The 18,871-nt window shown below is 41.8% G+C and overlaps 1 protein-coding gene across 4 annotated transcripts in view; it reads left to right on the top strand.

Annotated features, from left to right (window-relative positions):
* Positions 1 to 18,871, top strand: part of chchd3a (coiled-coil-helix-coiled-coil-helix domain containing 3a) — a 62,301-nt gene that overhangs the window by 22,240 nt on the left and 21,190 nt on the right. For 3 of the 4 annotated variants that reach the window (XM_063905014.1, XM_063905013.1, XM_063905011.1), the window contains exons 6-7: positions 13,757 to 13,771; positions 16,461 to 16,544. In XM_063905014.1, the coding sequence (XP_063761084.1) occupies positions 13,757 to 13,771; positions 16,461 to 16,544 (99 nt within the window). The remainder of the gene's footprint in view (positions 1 to 13,756; positions 13,772 to 16,460; positions 16,545 to 18,871) is intronic. The other variant, XM_063905012.1, reaches the window with a different exon arrangement.

Here is an 18,871-nt window from a genome sequence, read left to right as displayed (position 1 = left end):
CTCCCTGTCAGGCTGGGTGCCAGCCACCAAGTCTACCAGTAATTGAAACTTCACAACAGTGTAGGGAGGGGTGTGTGTTGTCATTGTTGTTGTTGGGTTCCTGGGGTTCTGTTGTCTGCGGGGAACATGTTCAGTGTTAACACTCACACATGTTCTGCCACTCAGGGAGAACCGCAGAATAAGGAAAGGGAACTCTGGCACAAACAAGTGGTTAATGGCATCCTGTAGGAATAAAGCAGTATATCTAAGTTTTCTTCTTATAGTAATGTAGCATGGTGTTTCACGTCTTAGCTTTCCTTGATCGGCATTTGGGAGGATAACAACAAAAAAGCAGACATAGGGACTGTTGCAGTATTTCATTATAAATAAGCCTTTGGAGATCTAGGTCATTCTTAATTTGACTGTTTATGCTGGTTATGCCTTTCTGTCCAGTGTAGGAGAGAAAGCTTCCCACTGGCTAAATATGTAGAAAAAAGGTAAATCTGGTCATTTCACATTGAAAAGTTAAATGTTGCACGTTTACCACTGCGTGTTTTGTCTCCAATATGACCTCATAAATACAGACAGTATCTTTTCATCCTGTGGTTATTCAGAATACTTTCTGGATTAGTGTGATTTATTAAGCTGGCGGCCTGCTGTGGAAGAACTCTGATTGCTGGTTTTATGTGGTCAAGATGGCCTCATCAAGTAGTAGACTCATTACACACAAATAAACACTTAATTAGAGAACAAGTCAATTAGAGCTTAATATCTTTGAAACACTAATGAGGGAATCTGTGATTGTTTGCAGTGGATACTTGCGGAAGTCAAAGCAAAAAAGAGCAGTGACTGAATGATCTATATAGTCTTGTCTTTATGGACTGACAAATGATGAGTTTTGACAGAGAGATATACTAGCTAGCACATGGCATATTACTCTCTTATTCACAGTCTACAGCCATCTGTCAGTAAACACATCTGTGTTTTAATGAAATCACACACTCCCACCATCCCCTCTTTGGATTTTTGACGACTCTGCTCTCTGTGGAGCCAAACTGGCCCAATGGCCAATCAATCACTGGCCATAGCATTTCACCGAGACACAGGCTCTAACCCCTAGGCAGACTTTTCGATCAAACCCAGAGTCATCAATCTTTCTGAGCTCCGAACACTGGCCCAGGTGGGGTCTACCTGGCGGCAATGGTTTCGGTAAATGGTTTAAAACTCTCAGATCTTACATTTACATTTTCCTTAAATGTGACATCTTAAGCACTAACTGATTGAAAACAAAAGGCAACAGTATGAAGTATAAAACATATACAACTGAAGGATACGTTTTTTGGTGAAGATATTGTGTTGGGTTGTGACTGCTAAAAACGTGAGCTCCCCAACCACACATAGGTTCCCGTTAAATGGTAAGGTACCATGATATATTAAAAAATTCTACTGACTTGTACTAAATATTCAGTGTTTTGAATTCTAAATAGTTGTACAGTACATAGATTTCAGATGAAGCTGACAAAAATTATTAATTCTCATCTCAAATGACCTGCAACAGCATACAAGGTAAACTTAATTTCATAAAAACAACTAAGCTGGGAAAACATGTGAAGAGCCTAGCCTTTCTGACAGGAAATGTGTAGCCATAATTCTTAAATATACAGTGGTCAAAGCAGCTGTTAAACTAAAGCGCAATGTTAGATCACAGCAGGACAGGGTTAGGGAAAAGCATGATGTCACCAATAGTTGGCAGTGCAAGCAGGATTATTAGTCTGAGATCAGTTTTCCTTAAACAGGTTATTGAATTCATACATACAGCTTCTCATAAAAAACACACAATACAAAAAGGATAGAGCAGATCAACGACCCTTTGGGATTTAGCAGTTCCTTCCCCACCCATACCCCAAAAAATATTGTAAAACAACATACCTGCGTTGATATACACATTGCAGAGGACATCAGTCTGCAGAATCCCCAGAGTTTAGATACAAGACAAGCCTGTTTGTGTCTCAGCAGATCATAATTGAAGTTGGAGCCCTGTTATCGACCTGTTTACAAAAAATGGACGAAACCTTAAGCAGCATTTATACACATTAATACAGGAGTTTGTTTAATGTGACGATGAAAGAACTGTTTGCTGATACAGCGATGAGGCTGAATAAAAACTGAATACTGATTTGCAATGCATTGTTTATCAGCCTTGTAGTTCCTCATGCTTTTGTTACTCTCTTTGTGTTATTGAATCTCTCTCTCACTCATACACTCACAGTAACACGCATATACAAGTAGCTAATTTGATATTCCAGAGTTTTTCTACTACCTCAGCCTTCACAGCAACAGATACTAAAGCATACCAAGTCTGTTTGTTTGCTACCTGCACACACTCCATGTCCATCCTGTCAAAGCTCCTGGAGAAAATGAGTACCTACGCTTTCCTTAAACTGTGTTCCATTTGATGCTTGGCTGGCTTGAAAATGACTTTGGGTAAAGCTCAACATTTTTAATGCAGCAAGCCCCCCCTCTGCTTGCCCTCGTACTCCTCTCCCCTCCACCCCTTCAGAAACTGCAGTCTCCAGCAAATGTCCTGCCTTGATTTTTATAAATCGTATGTTGCTGTTGCATTTTAGATACAGCCGACTGGACTCTGCTGATAATGGGCTGACAATTTAATTTCCCAGGTATTAAAGGAGACTTGCTGGGTTTTGAATTGGTGCCTGTTGGTGGTATTTAAAAAAAAATAAAAAAATAGAGGGAAATGAAAAATGTATTTTACTCTAAACGTATTGCTTTTTTCTCCACATCACAGAGTACAAAGAAGATTGGGGGGAGAAAAGGTCCTCACGTCTTTTACTTTTGAATGAGATAACAAGAGGTAGTAGTACACTGTGATTTACATATATTGTGGATATGCTCAGCTCACCAAGGACAAATTGCATCCTATCTTAGACTCCAGTTCTCTGTGCTATTGCTAGCATAACCCCTGCCAGACTTGATGTAACTGGATTTAAAAGATTTGTGAGTCCGTTTGATTTGCAGGACGTTGGAAACGATTTGTCAGGTGTTTTTTGCTCAGTGGATGTGTTACGGAAGAAGAAGGATGATGTGGCATGAATCACAGACCCTTTATACCCTCATCTCAAGGTACCAAAGACGCTGAATCAGGGTGTTTCTCCAGGTTGTGAAGAACATTTACCTAGTTTGGAGCTGGTGTATTTGTAGGCAACACTTTGATGCCTAGTGTTATTTGGATGGAAATAATCAAAGGTCTGCAAACATTGAATAGAAAAAGAGCAATTGCACACTTGTGCATATTGGAATCTGGAGTGGAATTGGCCATTTTTATTTTCTTCTAACCCTGTTCACCCTTTCATGAAATACTCTTAGCGAATAGAGATCATGTCTTATGGATAAACTGTTAAATGTGCTGCCTTTTACCAGTCTAATTTCCTATTCCCCTCAGATACTCCATAACTGCTTTCAAACCCTTCAGAAGTCATACAGTACCTATGCACTGGTTTTACAGTCTGAATGCAACATCATAAACCTTCTGTCAAGAGTGTAATATTATATACTCTGTGTTTATTTATCTGTTTATATGTACCTGGATTTGGACTTACTGTAGAATTAATAGTAAAACAAAATATGGCACTCCTGCTCTTCAGCATTATGAGAGTTGTATTGACTGGCCCAGAGGGGGAGCTACAATTACAGATCTGACAGAAATAGGGCAGAGGGGAAAATGCAACAGTCACTGTCATATATTATATTAAGTTGGGACCTTACAAACTATAAACACTTGTCAATGGTAAGTTACAGCCACTGAAAGAATACACATGACAATCAGCTTTACGGTGTACTTCCTCTTTTCTACAAAGAGTTCAAAACAGAGGCATGTTTTGTCCTTGATTTGTTTTGATTCTTGTGTATGAGTGTACATTAAGATCAACCTAAGTGAGCAGATGTTCTGTCTGCACTGATGCCCTGTGGATATTTCATACTGACAGTGTTCTGTAAATACCAGTATCCCTTTTTCTTATCTTGGAGCCTGTCCACTCAACCTTCCTCTACAGGTTGGTGTCCTACTTCACCCCCGCCCAGGGTGTGGTGCCCACTCACCGTGCCAGTATTAGGCTTAGACAGGAGGTCAGGCTCTAATTGGCAGGGCCCGTGGCTGGCACTCTGAACCAGGCCCTTACCCTGTCCGCTAATTGGCACATCGAGCGTCCAGCAGCGTGGTCGGGATACAGCCGTGTTTCCATTGATGGATGGATGCTGATGTCAGGAAAGCTTCTCTCTGACAAGAGCGCTTGTACAGTCAATTCACTATCTCAGACTCAATGGGCGGTAGATGTATTATGTATGTATTCATCCTCATTTGTTATCAACAAAAAGCTGACTAAAATTGTCTTATTGTTCTAAGTGCTCCTGTTCCACCTTAACTGGAGCAGTGAATGCATTTGGCTTGTGCACACAGAAACTAATCACACTTACTCATCTCTCAACATTAATGATCATTTAGTGGGATTAATAGTATGCCTTGGCAAGTTCTAACAGGTTTTAATGCAATTTGAGAGTTTTTTAAGGTTTTAGGATCAGAGCTGTGGGGCTGTAGAGTTATCAGGGTGCTGCCTCTTGCTTGCTAAGGTGTTCATTTGTATGGTTCGTTCTCCAATTTGAATCCATTTGAACTTAATAGTCACAACCTCTTTGCAGCCTGCAATGTTTTGCAATATTCCCTATACACCGGTGCTAGCTGAGACTATATTGGCCAGAGGTTCGAAACGCAGGCATCCAGAGTTAACTTGGTGAAAGTATTGTATGTGTGCGCCCCATGTAGTAAATATGTTGGATGTGTAATATGACAGGTACTTCCTCTTGAGCTCGTCCTTTTCTCTTTTCTTGGTCTTTCTATGTTTTCCCTCTTGGCTCTGACAGGAGAGTGGTATTAATGAGGTTCTATAGTAGTGAACATTCGGCTCAGCTAATGGTGCCTGAGGTGGAGATTTTGATTGAACGATGGAAAGAACTTCAACATATGGAAGGAGCAAAGACGAGAGGGGAGTTGAGAGGCAGAAAATCTGGATGAGATATAGAAGGAGCGAAAGAATGGAGAGTGGATAAAAGATAGGGGAATAAATAGAGAGCAGACACGAGAGAAAGAGATATTGATTCACATTCCAGTTTTCAAAACAAGTCTACAAAGTCCAATTAGGAAACAAACCAATCCAAAACAGCATTTCAAACTACAGAAAAAAAAGAGTGAGTTTAAAGAATAGGAGGAGAGGAATATCGACAACATAGCACGGTATCTGCAGGTAGGGTTTTTTTCTTAATCCGATATGAGGTGTGGGTGGAAAGTATAATGAAGCGTGCAAGTCATATAAAAACAGATCTGTGATTTAAGAGAAAATAAATGGATCTTTTCTATGCATCCATTCAAAGGCGTCGTACGTTAACAGTAGTCAGAAGAGCGTTAATGAAGGAGAAAAGGCATATATTCAGCTGGAGAGGTTAGTGAAGTAGGTGACCTTGAATCTGCTGATATGTGCTTGATGGACAGAAGTGGAAGCTGGACTGTAGCCCCCTCCCGGCTTCTTCAGGCCTGGGAAGACCACCTGCTGCTGAATTGAATGAATATGCATTGATACTCAGCATGTGCAGTGAAATATGTACAATATGCCCACAGCCATAATCACTCAAGGATTCAGTCACTTTCACATTCACCAGGGTGTTTTTTAACTTACAGGCGGATGGTAAGGAACCACATGCTGAAGGCACATGCACACAGATGGGTCAGGCACATGCAGCTTGGGTTGTCCACAAGGTCCAATGTCAGCAACACATCTTCAGGCTCTCCCTTTTTCTCCCTGCACGTGTTCCCCTAATGTCTTTCCTTCTGTATTCCTCTCACCTTCTCTCTGCTCTAGGTTGTACCATCTCTCTTGCTACTACTCTCTCTCTCATTCACTCCCTCGGGACATCTGTTGTCCGAAGACAATATGGCCCTCCCCACTCTCAGGTCATTCGCTGTGTCCTCTGCCGTCACGTAAAGGAATTCTCTGCCATCGGTTTTGCTGTTGAATGAATGCTTACCAGCATGCTTCACACTTGTTTTCGTCTGCCACCTTCTCCCTGTATCCTATTACTGTGACTGCACGCTGTTAAACAAGCTTGTGGTCAAGAATTATAATCGAGTGGAGGTTGTCCAGAAGACCCTGGATCGTGAAAGAGGATGCAGCGAGTACCACTAAGGTCGAAACCACTCTCTAAATTCATAGTTTTATTCTGCATTGCTCATGGACATTTAAATAAAACAAAACAACTACACATTAAGAAATATTTTTTTGTAGCCCAAAATGGAAAGGAGCAGGGAGAAGAAAGTCTTATTTACCTGCCCTTTACCCAAAAATAGACACTTACAGTAACATTAAACCAAAAACACAATCAAACACAACAAAACTGTATACCTGACATCTTCATACTGTCTGATTATTCTCTCTTTATACATGTTCTTAAAGATAGCTCTTAAGATGTCACACATACATCCCTTTGAATCATATTGCAAAGAACTCCACAGTTTAACTACAGAGATACTCCTCATTTTTAAAGTAGTCCATGTAACCTGATGCTTAAAGTTACATGTCCTTCTATGTTGCCTATTGTCGGAATTTAAAACAAATAACTCAAAATAATTGTTTAATATGTTATGGTAGTATTCTGCTTTTTTCATTCTGAAATCCATAGTTTCATTGAGAAACGTGTTGTTTCTGTAATCATGATTTGCTGGATTTTGCAAATTGGACAACAATGAACTCTATTGGCAGAATAACTTTAACTAACTTAATAAAGAGGACCTATCTACACATTGCTGACATTTGACTTTGGCTATTACTACATTTTCAAACTGCAACCTCGGGTTTATCAGCAGTCATGCCCAGCTGTTATGGGGGTGCTCTACAGTGTTGGGCAAGTTACTTCCAAAATGTAATACATTATATATCTCTTATTACTGTCTTTTTAAAGTAATAAGTGACATTACTTTATTAATGTCTCTGAACTGTAATGTGTTACACTGCTTTTGAGTTACTTTCACCAAAATAGTAGATGATAGTGGGTGATCCTCGTCTTGTAACGAGGGCCCAATGAGCGTTGCCAGCTCGACAGCTCCATCTCATAATGACCGCTCAATAGTCAGTTGTCGCACTAGATCTCTGTCTGATAATAGGGGCCAAACAGGAGGCAGTCAATGGGGCACCTGATAGGGCGATGAGGGGTGATGCCCCGGGGTTTCGGTCTCGATTTCAGCTACCCCCAGCTACTAAAACCTTCATTGGGTGTTGTGTTGTGTCTGTCTGTCTGTCTGTCTGTCTGTCTGTCTGTCTGTCTGTCTGTCTGTCTGTCTGTCTGTCTGTCTGTCTGTCTGTCTGTCTGTCTGTCTGTCTGTCTGTCTGTCTGTCTGTCTGTCTGTCTGTCTGTCTGTCTACAAGCACCAAATATCTTCTCCCTTCTTTTCATCCTCATCCCCTTTGTCCCCATGTTCCCATTGTTCTCTCTGCATGGCCCCTGTTCCCATCTTGGCTGAGACTTCCTCCATACATGCTCCCCATGTCTTGGTAATGAACCCGCAGCTCTTCATCTCTCCTCCGTCTTCCCCTGTGTGTTGGACATGACGGATGACTGGGGACCTCCAGAGGTTCGCTCCCCAGGGCTCTAGATAAAGGCAGCTCCGACCACAAGATGATCAATCAATCAGTTTACACCGCGGGCGCCCGATCAGCCAATTAATCAATCTCTGAGCCAGCAGATGTTGTTGCCGTCCCTCAGCAATGGAGTTGGCAGTGGATTGGTGGAGGTGGTGTCTCCAACAAAGGCTGAGAGGCTTAAAGTGTCAAGAGAGCAGAAAGGAAAGTGATTTTTCATGTTTCTACCAGGATTAGAACTTTTTGTGGGCTCACTAGTCCCATTCGTTGTCACTGGACAGTCTTTCCTCCTCCCATGTTAGTCTTTGCTTTTCAAACCTGAGAACATCTTAAAGGAAACTTGATCCTTGTTTTCTTTGATAAGCTTATAAATACTTTAAAACACTCTTTATATTTTTCATACACATTTGGGAGAAGTGTAAAAGAATTGTTAATGTGTGAGTGGGATGACACCGCTGTGTCAGCATCATTAGGGCCAGCTGGTTCAGATCGGGCCCTCTGTTGACCCCCGTTCACAGTCAATGAGCTTCAGACTCAACAAGGACACTTCATTTTAATGTGCCCTTAAACAGCCAGCAGTTAGGCAACACATGCAAACATTGGAACGCCCACGCTCCCCACCTACACCTCTTGGCCTCTGGTCCCTGTCCTGGCCCCACAGTCCCTGTCCTGGCCCCTCGGCCCTTGTCCTTGGCAGGTCAGCCCGTTGACCCATCAGGTCGTTGCGTCATTACTCACTGTTCTTAGAGATTCCCCCGGGAGTTTAATTCTGTCTGCAGCCTGTGGCTTTCAAAGTCCTCTTACTACCAGGATGCTCCATGCTTTAGTCATTCGTTTGTCAAGATCAAGTCAAATTACCAAAGCTTCCAGATATAAAATGAGTATTAAAAGACATGGATATGTGTATGTGTTGGGTTGGCAAAACAGGAATTTAAGCCGGTTCAATTACCTCTTTACAAAGTGTTTTTGTTTGTTTGATTCATGCTATAATCACATGGAAACAAATGTAAACTCATAATCATGAGTAACATGGACTGACGGGTAACTAAATCTGCCACTTTGCTACACTTGCATATTGTATGCCAACAGACACCTGGAAACAGCATGTGCAGACTGCTGTCTTTGCTGACAAAATTCCTTTCAAAAGTTCTACAGCATAAGCAAGCATCACCGGTCACATCACATTACCATGAGGACAAAACAGTCAGAATATAGAGTCATTCTTACAGTATAGTGGTCAGAAGGTAATTTATTCAGCCAGCTTGTTCTCAATGATTAATGATACCACAGCTCCTTTTGGCTTTATTGCCATTTTCAGGTTGCGCTGGAGTAAATCCTTGTGAATAGGTGCCCGGAATGTGCAATATTATGTTGTGACAGGGTGGCCATGCTGTCAAGTGTCTTTCGCACCGTCTTGCAGTTCCAGCCGTGTGAGATGCCAGTAACTGATTTGAAATCGGACAGCTTCTTGCAAGTCAAACTCCTGCACTTTTCTTTTGCTCTCTGCAATGAACACTCAAACTAAAGCCAACTCAGCTCTACTCTTTTTGATCTCCATTTTAGGTATTTTCTTTGGTGGTCTTAAATTCATCCATAACAGATAAGAATATTATTATTTTTAAGATAAGATATAGAAAAGAATATTATTATTATTTAAGATAAGATAGATAAGAATATTATAATAATTTAAACATTTTTTTATCATGACCTGAAGACAATAATGGAGAGTTATTTCTGACACAATGTCAATTTTCATTAGATAAAACTCAAACTCAGCAGCCTAACTGAGAGAGCATTTGAACTCTGTAGCAGGGTATTTGGTAATAAAAGTGAAACGTTTCTTAGTGTTTGCAGGCTTCTTGTCCTTTAGTGTTATCAGCCAATGTTAAGCCCATAAACTCACCACATTATATCTGACACGATTACTTCCCCCAAAACCCCACCGCCCCCCTGTGGAGACTAATAGCTAGCCTTGAACTTAAGTGTTATTGCAGCTTAGTAAAACACCATGATTCTAATTACCCAGCCAAAGTGAATGATCTCCAATGGAGTTTTACGTCTACTGCTACCAGGACTTTTGTTTTATTAGTGACTCTAAGGGTAATGCATACAGTAATACTGCCAGTAAGGTCTGTGTTAGATGATATCATTTTACACTCCATCACATAGATTTGATCTGCAGTGATTGCTTTTAAAGATAGAGTTGCAGTAGTTTTCGAGGCAGTTCCAGGATGTGCCAAGATTTCTGTAAGGGAATTTTGTCTTGCTGGGTGTGTATCTTTCTACATATTCTTTTATGGCTGCAAAATATAAGTGTTTTCTGTCAAACCCCTAAAATATTCTCCTATCTTCCTTATATGACAGTTCTCCAAACAACTGTCAAAAATAACCACTTCCCTATCCAACTGTCCTATCATCCATATTCCAGCCACACATTGACCCATTTCTCTCTTACCTTTTATCTTCCCTACACCACAAACTTCCCCTCCCTTCCCTTGCATCCATCTCTAACCTCCCACACACCACCTACACCTCTGACGTGCCAATTAACACCAGTGCACGGTCACATTGCGCTGCCCTTTGACCCCCTCCCTGCCTGCCGGGAAACACAGGACCCGCTTTTTCAGTATTAGTTTGTCACAGGGCCTTGTCGTGCAGGTCTGTGATGGATGGGCCATGTTGAGCGGCTCTGACCCGCCGTGCTGCGGCACTCACTCGGATGGTGTGAGGGAGCATTGATTATGATGCTACTCGTGACAGGGGCGAGTCAGAGCGGATGGCAGGGCAGGGCGAGACAAAAGAGCCCAAGGTTATTATGGATGAGGTGCTGTTAGTTAATGTGATGAGATATGATTTGTGCTCTATCGATCATGGCATCTTGCAAGATTATTTTCATCTAGCATGATTTATAAGCATGTAGCTGAACCCCATCATTGTTACAACACAGAGGTCTTCATCAATGAAGTGTGAAATGAAATATGTACAGCATCGCTAATAGCCATAAATTGATTATTTTTTCGTAGTTAAGGGAAAATTACTGTTGTTTTTATAAACTTGACTAAATGTATGGTGTTGGGTTGTCATGATCTAATTTTCAAGATACATTTGATGTTTCTCAAACTGGGGGTCAGGACTCCCCAAATAAATACACAGACCTAGACTTTTCTGCTGTACAACTTCACCAGCCTTTCTTATTTACTCTGGTCATAATTCCTACTGCTGCTAGAGAGCTTTGACACATGAAACTTAAACATTTACTTATGCTGCGGTTTCTCATGTTAGGTCAGTCTTTTTTTGTTGTGCCTCGAAAGTATACCGTGCTTATAGAAAAAGTTGAGCAGGAAAGTATGCAAATATGATGTCATTTTGATCTATATAAGTGTATGAAGTCATGAATATCGCCACACAGTACAAACTGGCATGTGCAGTTGCCTTAAGCCTGAATGCTGCAGGCAGAAGCTATTTAAATTGAAGTCCCTTGAAATGCTCTTAAAGAAAAAAGTGAACAGAGTGAAGAAGGTGTGAAGGAAAATAAAGTGTACAGAGCCAAATCGGTGAGGGAGGGGGCCTGACGCAGCAAAATCAACCTGTTTCATCCTCCTCTCCAGTGCTCCTCCTCTCCTCCGCCCACACTCCCAGCTCAAACTGCGGCAGTCAGCTAATTAAAAAACATGGCTGTCCTTAATTATTCAGCGCCGGGCTAATTGATATTCACAGAGGCGTTCACCTTGCCTAAACGATCCGTTTAATCTGACCACCACGGTCTCACTCTGCACCGCCTGTCACCCTCAGACATTGTGCTACTGTACTTAATAAGGGACCTGGGGGGAGATGGATACAAAGTAGCACAGGGGGGTGTAAAAGTTTGTTGTTGATGAATCTTAGCTACCAGTAGCTGTGAATGAAGTTTAGTGTCAGCGCAGTGTAGGAGGGTATTATTTCAGACATTTATTTCTTTGTTTCATGGGTTGCTGCACAGAAAAATTAGACTGGCTAAAGCTGAATTAGATCTGGTAAATTAACTAAAATTAATACATCATCCTCTGGACATGCAACATTTTGAAATTGCCCACGAAATCAGGAAACTGTGTTCCTCATAACGGGGTTCGTCATTTTTGAGCAATCATCCTGGATTTCAAAGCTAAGGAAGTTGTCAGAGTTTTTTTTTCCTGTGTCTTCCACTTAGCTTTAATCCTTCTTAGCTGCTTTATCATTTTCCGCTCTTGATCTTCTTTTTCTAAAGTTAAAGAGATGCACTTGGCCCAGGCTCCATCTAACAGCACTGTCTCCATTCTTGACACCTCCATTGATAAATCACCTTTTATTGTCCTCTCCTTCTCTGTGTGTCTTATCTCTCTGTTCTTTCCACTCTCAAGTTTTGTTCAATTTTTGTGTTTCATTCTACCTCTCTCTTCTACCACCCCCCACACTAACCCTAGTTCTCCCCCTCCACCCGTGACCGCCTCTTCATTAGGGGAACAAAAGGTGTATGGGCAGTGGTGAAGTCTGTCCTATTGTCTGGCCTTTAGTACGATTAGATTATCTTTAAAGTCTGCTGAATAGGGTTAATCAGTCGGAAGTAATCCTGACATAGTGTGTGTGTGTCTGGGCCTGTATGTGTCCTCGAAAAGGAGGGCCAACCTGCTTGCATGGAAATTGAACACATGCACGGCTGCGTGTATGCATAGACTTACGCATAGACGCACAAAAGTGAGCGAAAAAAGAAAATCCCTGGGCACACATTTCTGTCACAACCTCTCCTCTTTTAATGACCCCTTTAGTCTCGCCTTCAGCACACATTTATCTCTCCACCCGCTCTCTGCGGGTACAGCTGCTCCGGCTGGTGTGTGTGTGTGTGTGTGTGTTTCAGATCAGTGTCTAAGCCGTTGTTTGTGTCCCGGCGTCTGTGTGCATCTTTTGTCTCTTTCTGCAAAGCTAAAGTCTTAAGTCACCACCTATCAGCGTAACGCTTCGTTTTGACACACTTGTGATGGAACACAACCCCCTGCCAGTCCTCTCCTCTTTGTGTTTCCCTCCACCCCATCATCCCTCTCCTCTTTCTCTTAAATTGAGCTGTTTGTGTGAGACAGCTTTTTGGCACCTCAACATGCTTTGAATTGATAGCATATTTTTAGGTCATGATCGTGCTAGTTTAATGTACTTACTGCATACTTTTAGGGATGTACTTCAGGGTACATTCACCCCGCACTATTATATTGGTTCAAGTTCAACTAGATTTCATGCAGCGTTAGGTTTTGCATCACACTGGCTACACAATAACACTTGAGACATGTAAGGGGACACAGTGGAGACAGTTTTCTGGCCTCCACAATAGTTAGGTTGTGCTGAGGACTGCAGAGACAGCAGACACTTGGTCATGGTGTTGTCAGGAATGGGATAAAGTGCTGCAGTAGAGTGTTTTTCCTCCATATCTTGGTCTGTAGATGACATGATGTCACTGTGTGTGTGTGCAGGTGTTTGCCTGTGTGGGTAGTTTTCTGTCTTGCACATAGTGGGTTAGCTTAGAGCATCCCCTTGACTTTGAAACTTCCCCCACTCATCTGATTTGAGAACAGCCCCTCGGTGACACTCCTCATCACAATGCATAGAGCACGCAGCTCCGCCTGCAGTGCACTGAGTCGCCAAACACAGATGGTTATCAGTGTAGTAGAGATGGGATGGGGTAATGCAATTTTTTTTCCACACATAGTATTTTCTTCATGCACTCTCCATCTCCTTCAACATCCCTCAGTGTGGGAAGCAAAGGCTTTAAAGCATGGCTACTTTCCATAGTTTGAATTTATGTAACTGATCATGTGTGCATACAAAAATCATTTGTAGTCGTAAACCATACATGTCTTGTGTGTGTATGCAGTGGTTTGTGTATAGACCAGTGCAAACGGAGATAGAGAGTATGAAGTGTGAGTATTCAGGCAGAACAGTGTGGCAGCCAGTCACCCCTGAATACTAAACCTTTCCAAATGTCACTTTGAAGAAGTTCATGGATGAATCAGTGCCTCTTTACACTCTGTCTCTTCTCCTCCTCTTGTTTTTATACAATGCCTCCCTTTCTTCAGGAGATTGGGCTGAAGGTAAGTCTAGAGGTATTTACCTTTTTCTCCCATACTCTACAGTTCTCTCACGCTGTTTCTGCATGATAGAGTCAGGGGTTTCTTTTTCCCCTTTCAGCTTCTCTGACATATTACGTTTTTCTTCCCACCTGGTATTTCAGCTGCTCCATATTTTAATGTTCCCTTTTTACAGCTTTCTAACTCCAGATGCTTTATAGAATTATAGATGAGATGGCAATTTTATTTAATTTTCTGGCCCTATTAACAGCAGGGAGCAGTGAGACGAAATGATTTGGATTGGGTCCCAGAGTTAACTTGTCTTTTTCAATAAAATAAGTCTTTTAAGAATACCACAAAGGTTTCTCTTAAATAAGTTCCAATAACAAGTCCATGAATCAAATAAATATCTGTTTGTAAATAAAGTTAAACTTATTTGAATTTGTATTTAGAGTCACTGCCTTCTGCTTTTCCCCCTCTTGGACCTGATACATCCAGGTCTTATCTGTTCTGTATATCAACCAGAAAGTCAGCCTTACGTTTAGTGAAGGTTACAGTAGAGTAGAGGACAGTGGAGATTGGTAGTTCTGGGTATATGCAGTGGGGAGAACAAGTATTTGATACACTGCCGATTTTGCAGGTTTTCCCACTTACAAAGCATGTAGAAGTCTGTAATTTTTATCATAGGTACACTTCAACTGTGAGAGACGGAATCTAAAACCAGAAATCCAGAAAATCCCATTGTATGATTTTTAAATAATTAATTTGCATTTTATTGCATGACATAAGTATTTGATCACCTACCAACCAGTAAGAATTCCGGCTCTCACAGACCTGTTAGTGTTTCTTTAAGAAGCCCTCCTGTTCTCCACTCATTACCTGTATTAACTGCACCTGTTTGAACTCGTTACCTGTATAAAAGAGACCTATCCACACACTCAATCAAACAGACTCCAACCTCTCCACAATGGCCAAGAGCCAGACAGCTGTGTAAGGACATCAGGGATAAAATTGTTGACCTGCACAAGGCTGGGATGGGCTACAGGACAATAGGCAAGCAGCGAGGTGAGAAGGCAACAACTGTTGGTGCATTTATTAGAAATGGAAGTAGTTCAAGATGACGGTCAATCTCCCTCGGTCTGGGGCTCCATGCAAGATCTCACCTTGTGGGGCATCAATGATCATGAGGAAGGTGAGGGATCAGCCCAGAACTATACGGCAGGACCTGGTCAATGACCTGAAGAGAGCTGGAACCACAGTCTCAAAGAAAACCATTAGTGACACACTACGCCGTCATGGATTAAAATCCTGCAGCGCACGCAAGCTCCCCCTGCTCAAGCCAGTGCATGTCCTGGCCCGTCTGAAGTTTGCCAATGACTATCTGGATGATCCAAAGGAGGAATGGGAGAAGGTCATGTGGTCTGATGAGACACAATAGAGCTTTGTGGTCTAAACTCCACTCGCCGTGTTTGGAGGAAGAAGAAGGATGAGTACAACCCCAAGAACACCTTCCCAACTGTGAAGCATGGAGGTGGAAACATCATTCTTTGGGGATGCTTTTCTGCAAAGGGGACAGGACGACTGCACCATATTGAGGAGAGGATGGATGGGGCTATGTATCGCAAGATCTAGGCCAACAACCTCCTTCCCTCAGTAAGACCATTGAAGATGAGTTGTGGCTGGGTCTTCCAGCATGACAACGACCCAAAACGAGGGCTCCTTAAGAAGCATCTCAAGGTCCTGGAGTGGCCTAGCCAGTCTCCAGACCTAAACCCAATAGAAAATCTTTGGAGGGAGCTAAAAGTCCATATTGCCCAGCGACAGTCCCGAAACCTGAAGGATCTCGAGAAGATCTGTATGGAGGAGTGGGCCAAAAACCCTGCTGCAGTGTGTGCAAACCTGGTCAAGAACTACAGGAAACGTCTGATCTCTGTAATTGCAAACAAAGGCTTCTGTACCAAATATTAAGTTCTGTTTTTCTGATGTATCAAATACTTATGTCATGCAATAAAATGCAAATTAATTATTTAAAAATCATACAATGTGATTTTCTGGATTTTTGTTTTAGATTCCGTCTCTCACAGTTGAAGAGTACCTATGATAAAAATTACAGACCTCTACATGCTTTGTAAGTGGGAGCACCTGCAAAATCGGCAGTGTATCAAATACTTGTTCTCCCCACTGTATATACGCAAGACTATGCTGCTCGTTCGCGCTGATAACTGATGTTATCCTCTTGGCCTGATAGTGCTATGGCTGAAGATTGAACAGGAGAGGACAAAGAAGCACATACAATATTAGCTAAGGCATCATCACTCTCACACACAGATGTATTTTCCACATGTTAGGCAAAATGTGCACATATTCCCAGGTGCAAACACCCGGCATACACCTCGCTGATTGTATTAACATGCTGGCAGGTGCAGACCACACTTCATCAGACATTATATGATATAAATCAGTCACACATTGTTCTCGTCTAGTCCGTGGCAGCCTGTAAACAGAAGGCCTGTGTTGTGTTGTGTTATAACACGTCTCAGCTTAATATAAACTCATTATTTGCCTCTCTTGTGTGTAGTTGTTTATGTGTACATTAAGTGATCCGTTTGATGAAATTGTCAATGCTCCACTGAGCACATATGTAATGTATTCTGGATGTGGACCCATGTATTTATATTTATGTGTGTGTGTGTTTTCATTTTTGTGTATTTAGGCCAAGCAGCTGGGGGCCAGAGAAGCAGACCTAAAGAAGCAAGATGCTTTCTACAGAGAGCAGGTGGCCCGGCTGGAAGAGAGGGTAAGACACTTACTTCACCTTACAACAACCTGAAAAGGCCTTTTTAAGTTCACAGGTTATATTAATGTGTAACCCAGCTTTTAAAGATATGATGATACTTGAATCATTTTACAATTATGGTTTGTTTTCATGGTGTCAATATTAATCAGTGTAACATGAACAACCCTTCACTGGGCTCAATTTGAAAAAGCCAAAGTTGGAGAAACACTGTTGATGGATTCTAAAGAAACTTGTTTATTTCCTTACATTTGTTTAGTGGTAAATCAGTCTCCTATTACAGGGTGGTGATCCTAAGATTGGGAATGCCGATCCCAACCCCTTTTTAAAAGACAGAAACCTAGTGATAGCACAGACAGGCTCTTGCAAATGCATTGCACATGCTTTATGTAGAACCACATAAACTGCACATTTTTTACTTAATCTTGAATGGAAATTATTTTATTGCAGAGTTTTTCTCTACACATGCAGTTACTACAATAATGATGTAAAACGTAAATAATGAAACCAAACCGCAACATTTAAGAATATCCCAAGGTCAAGGTAAAGCGAAAATCAAACTTTCCATTTTACAACAGAAGACAAAGTAAAAACGAAATACCGCATTATGCAGTCACCAAGCAATATTACATGATCACTAATTTAAGAACATGCATCATGGACTGCAGCTCTGGTTCATGTGTCTGGGGTTTTATAACCTACTTCTATTAATGTTTAATGCTCGAATTGACACATAGCAGTGCACACATAACCAATTGCACACCGAATAATGCACACAATTCAGCCAGCATACACAGTGATCTCGGTCACCACAGGGCTCAGCCTAAGTACAGTCTCACATATATTCCTTCTCTTCATCCCTCTGCCCTACTGTTTTTGTTATCATCCTTCAACTTTAACTCTGCACGCGTTCCCAGTGTGGTGGTCTGCATTGCTCTCTGCGTAATTGTCTCTCTGCTGTTCTTTTGCTCTCTGGCGCTCTTTATTTCTTTTAATTCCTACCCTCCGCCTGAAGGATAAAGGGTTACATCTCATTCATCCCTGTGTGTGTCCTTCTGTCCCTGAAAATGACACTACCCTGATGGTCCTTGTCAAACCCGCGTCCTATGGAGGGGGACACGGGTCAGCTGCCGAGCTTTGCCAACTTCAAATCGCAGCTCCATGCTGGTCCCAGGGAGAGTGCCTGCAAGGCGGGCAACAAGGGTCAAATGCCCTGTTAAAGTGTGTAGAAAAGGACGCCCTCATGCTGCGCTCAAATCATAAGTGTATCTTAGGAAGGATTCAACGCCCAATTTAACGTGCTTAAAATGAGGCTGTCATGCTGGGAAGGAGTTTTATCCCCTTTGGAGAGTGCAAAAAGTCAAATGGTCCCTGTAGTGGTTACAAAATGAACATTTTACAACGTGTGTGAAGCCAGATATCCACTGAGAAAGAGGGAGGAACTCGCATATTGTTTTTCTTTCTAACTTACAGGAGTTCAAGGAAGCTAAATATAACATTATTGTTGTAGAAATGAAATATACTTTTATTTTTCTTAACATCTTCTAAGCTGTTTCATCAAGTAGCCCAACAATATGAATTTGCTTTCGCATCAACCATGCTTCTTCAATATTTTAGTGTGCATCTGTTAGTTACCATTAAATAAAAGAATCCAGTCCTCCCTTTGAGTCAATAGAGCTCACAAATTGTCCTTCCTTCACTGAGGATGAATACGTAAGCCAAGCCAGTGGGTATTGAGCGGTTGTGGACTTCAGTCAGTAATTGGAAGTGCATTGGTCTTTGCAATTCTGGTTGGGCAGCGGAGCCATTGGTTGACATTAGGAAGGTGGGAATTAAGTGATGGATTATTAGCAAAGTAAACAACTTTACCGACTTTTCTTAGCAGGTCAACGGCATGGCAAAATACCTAAATATGTTGCAATATTATGTCATGCAGGCATGCTCTCTTGTTGCTCTAAAACCCTGGAGAGCCATCCTTGTACCTGAGCTTCTCTTTTATCTCTTCAGCTAGTGTTGTGTTATTGCGTCTGCTGAATTGCCCTGTATAGGAGCAAATGTGAGCGCTGATGGTAGAAGCGATGAGTCCCAACTTACACAGGCATTATCGACTTCAGGCACTGACCATCCATCACTCTCATTGGCCACTCGTCGATATACCTTAGATCAAAGTGTCAACAAGTCACCTTCACACCTTAGAGAGGGCCAGAAGATTGAGAAAGAAAGAAAAAGACGGATGGAGAGACATGTAAAGAGACACTGTATCGAAGACAGAAGCTAGAGGAAAAAGACAAAGTAGATATTCGACACAGGGAAAGACGAGATAAAACGAA

Source organism: Eleginops maclovinus, chromosome 17, assembly GCF_036324505.1.
Source record: "Eleginops maclovinus isolate JMC-PN-2008 ecotype Puerto Natales chromosome 17, JC_Emac_rtc_rv5, whole genome shotgun sequence".
NCBI lineage: Eukaryota > Metazoa > Chordata > Actinopteri > Perciformes > Eleginopidae > Eleginops > Eleginops maclovinus.
This window is presented reverse-complemented; position numbering and strand designations above follow the sequence as displayed.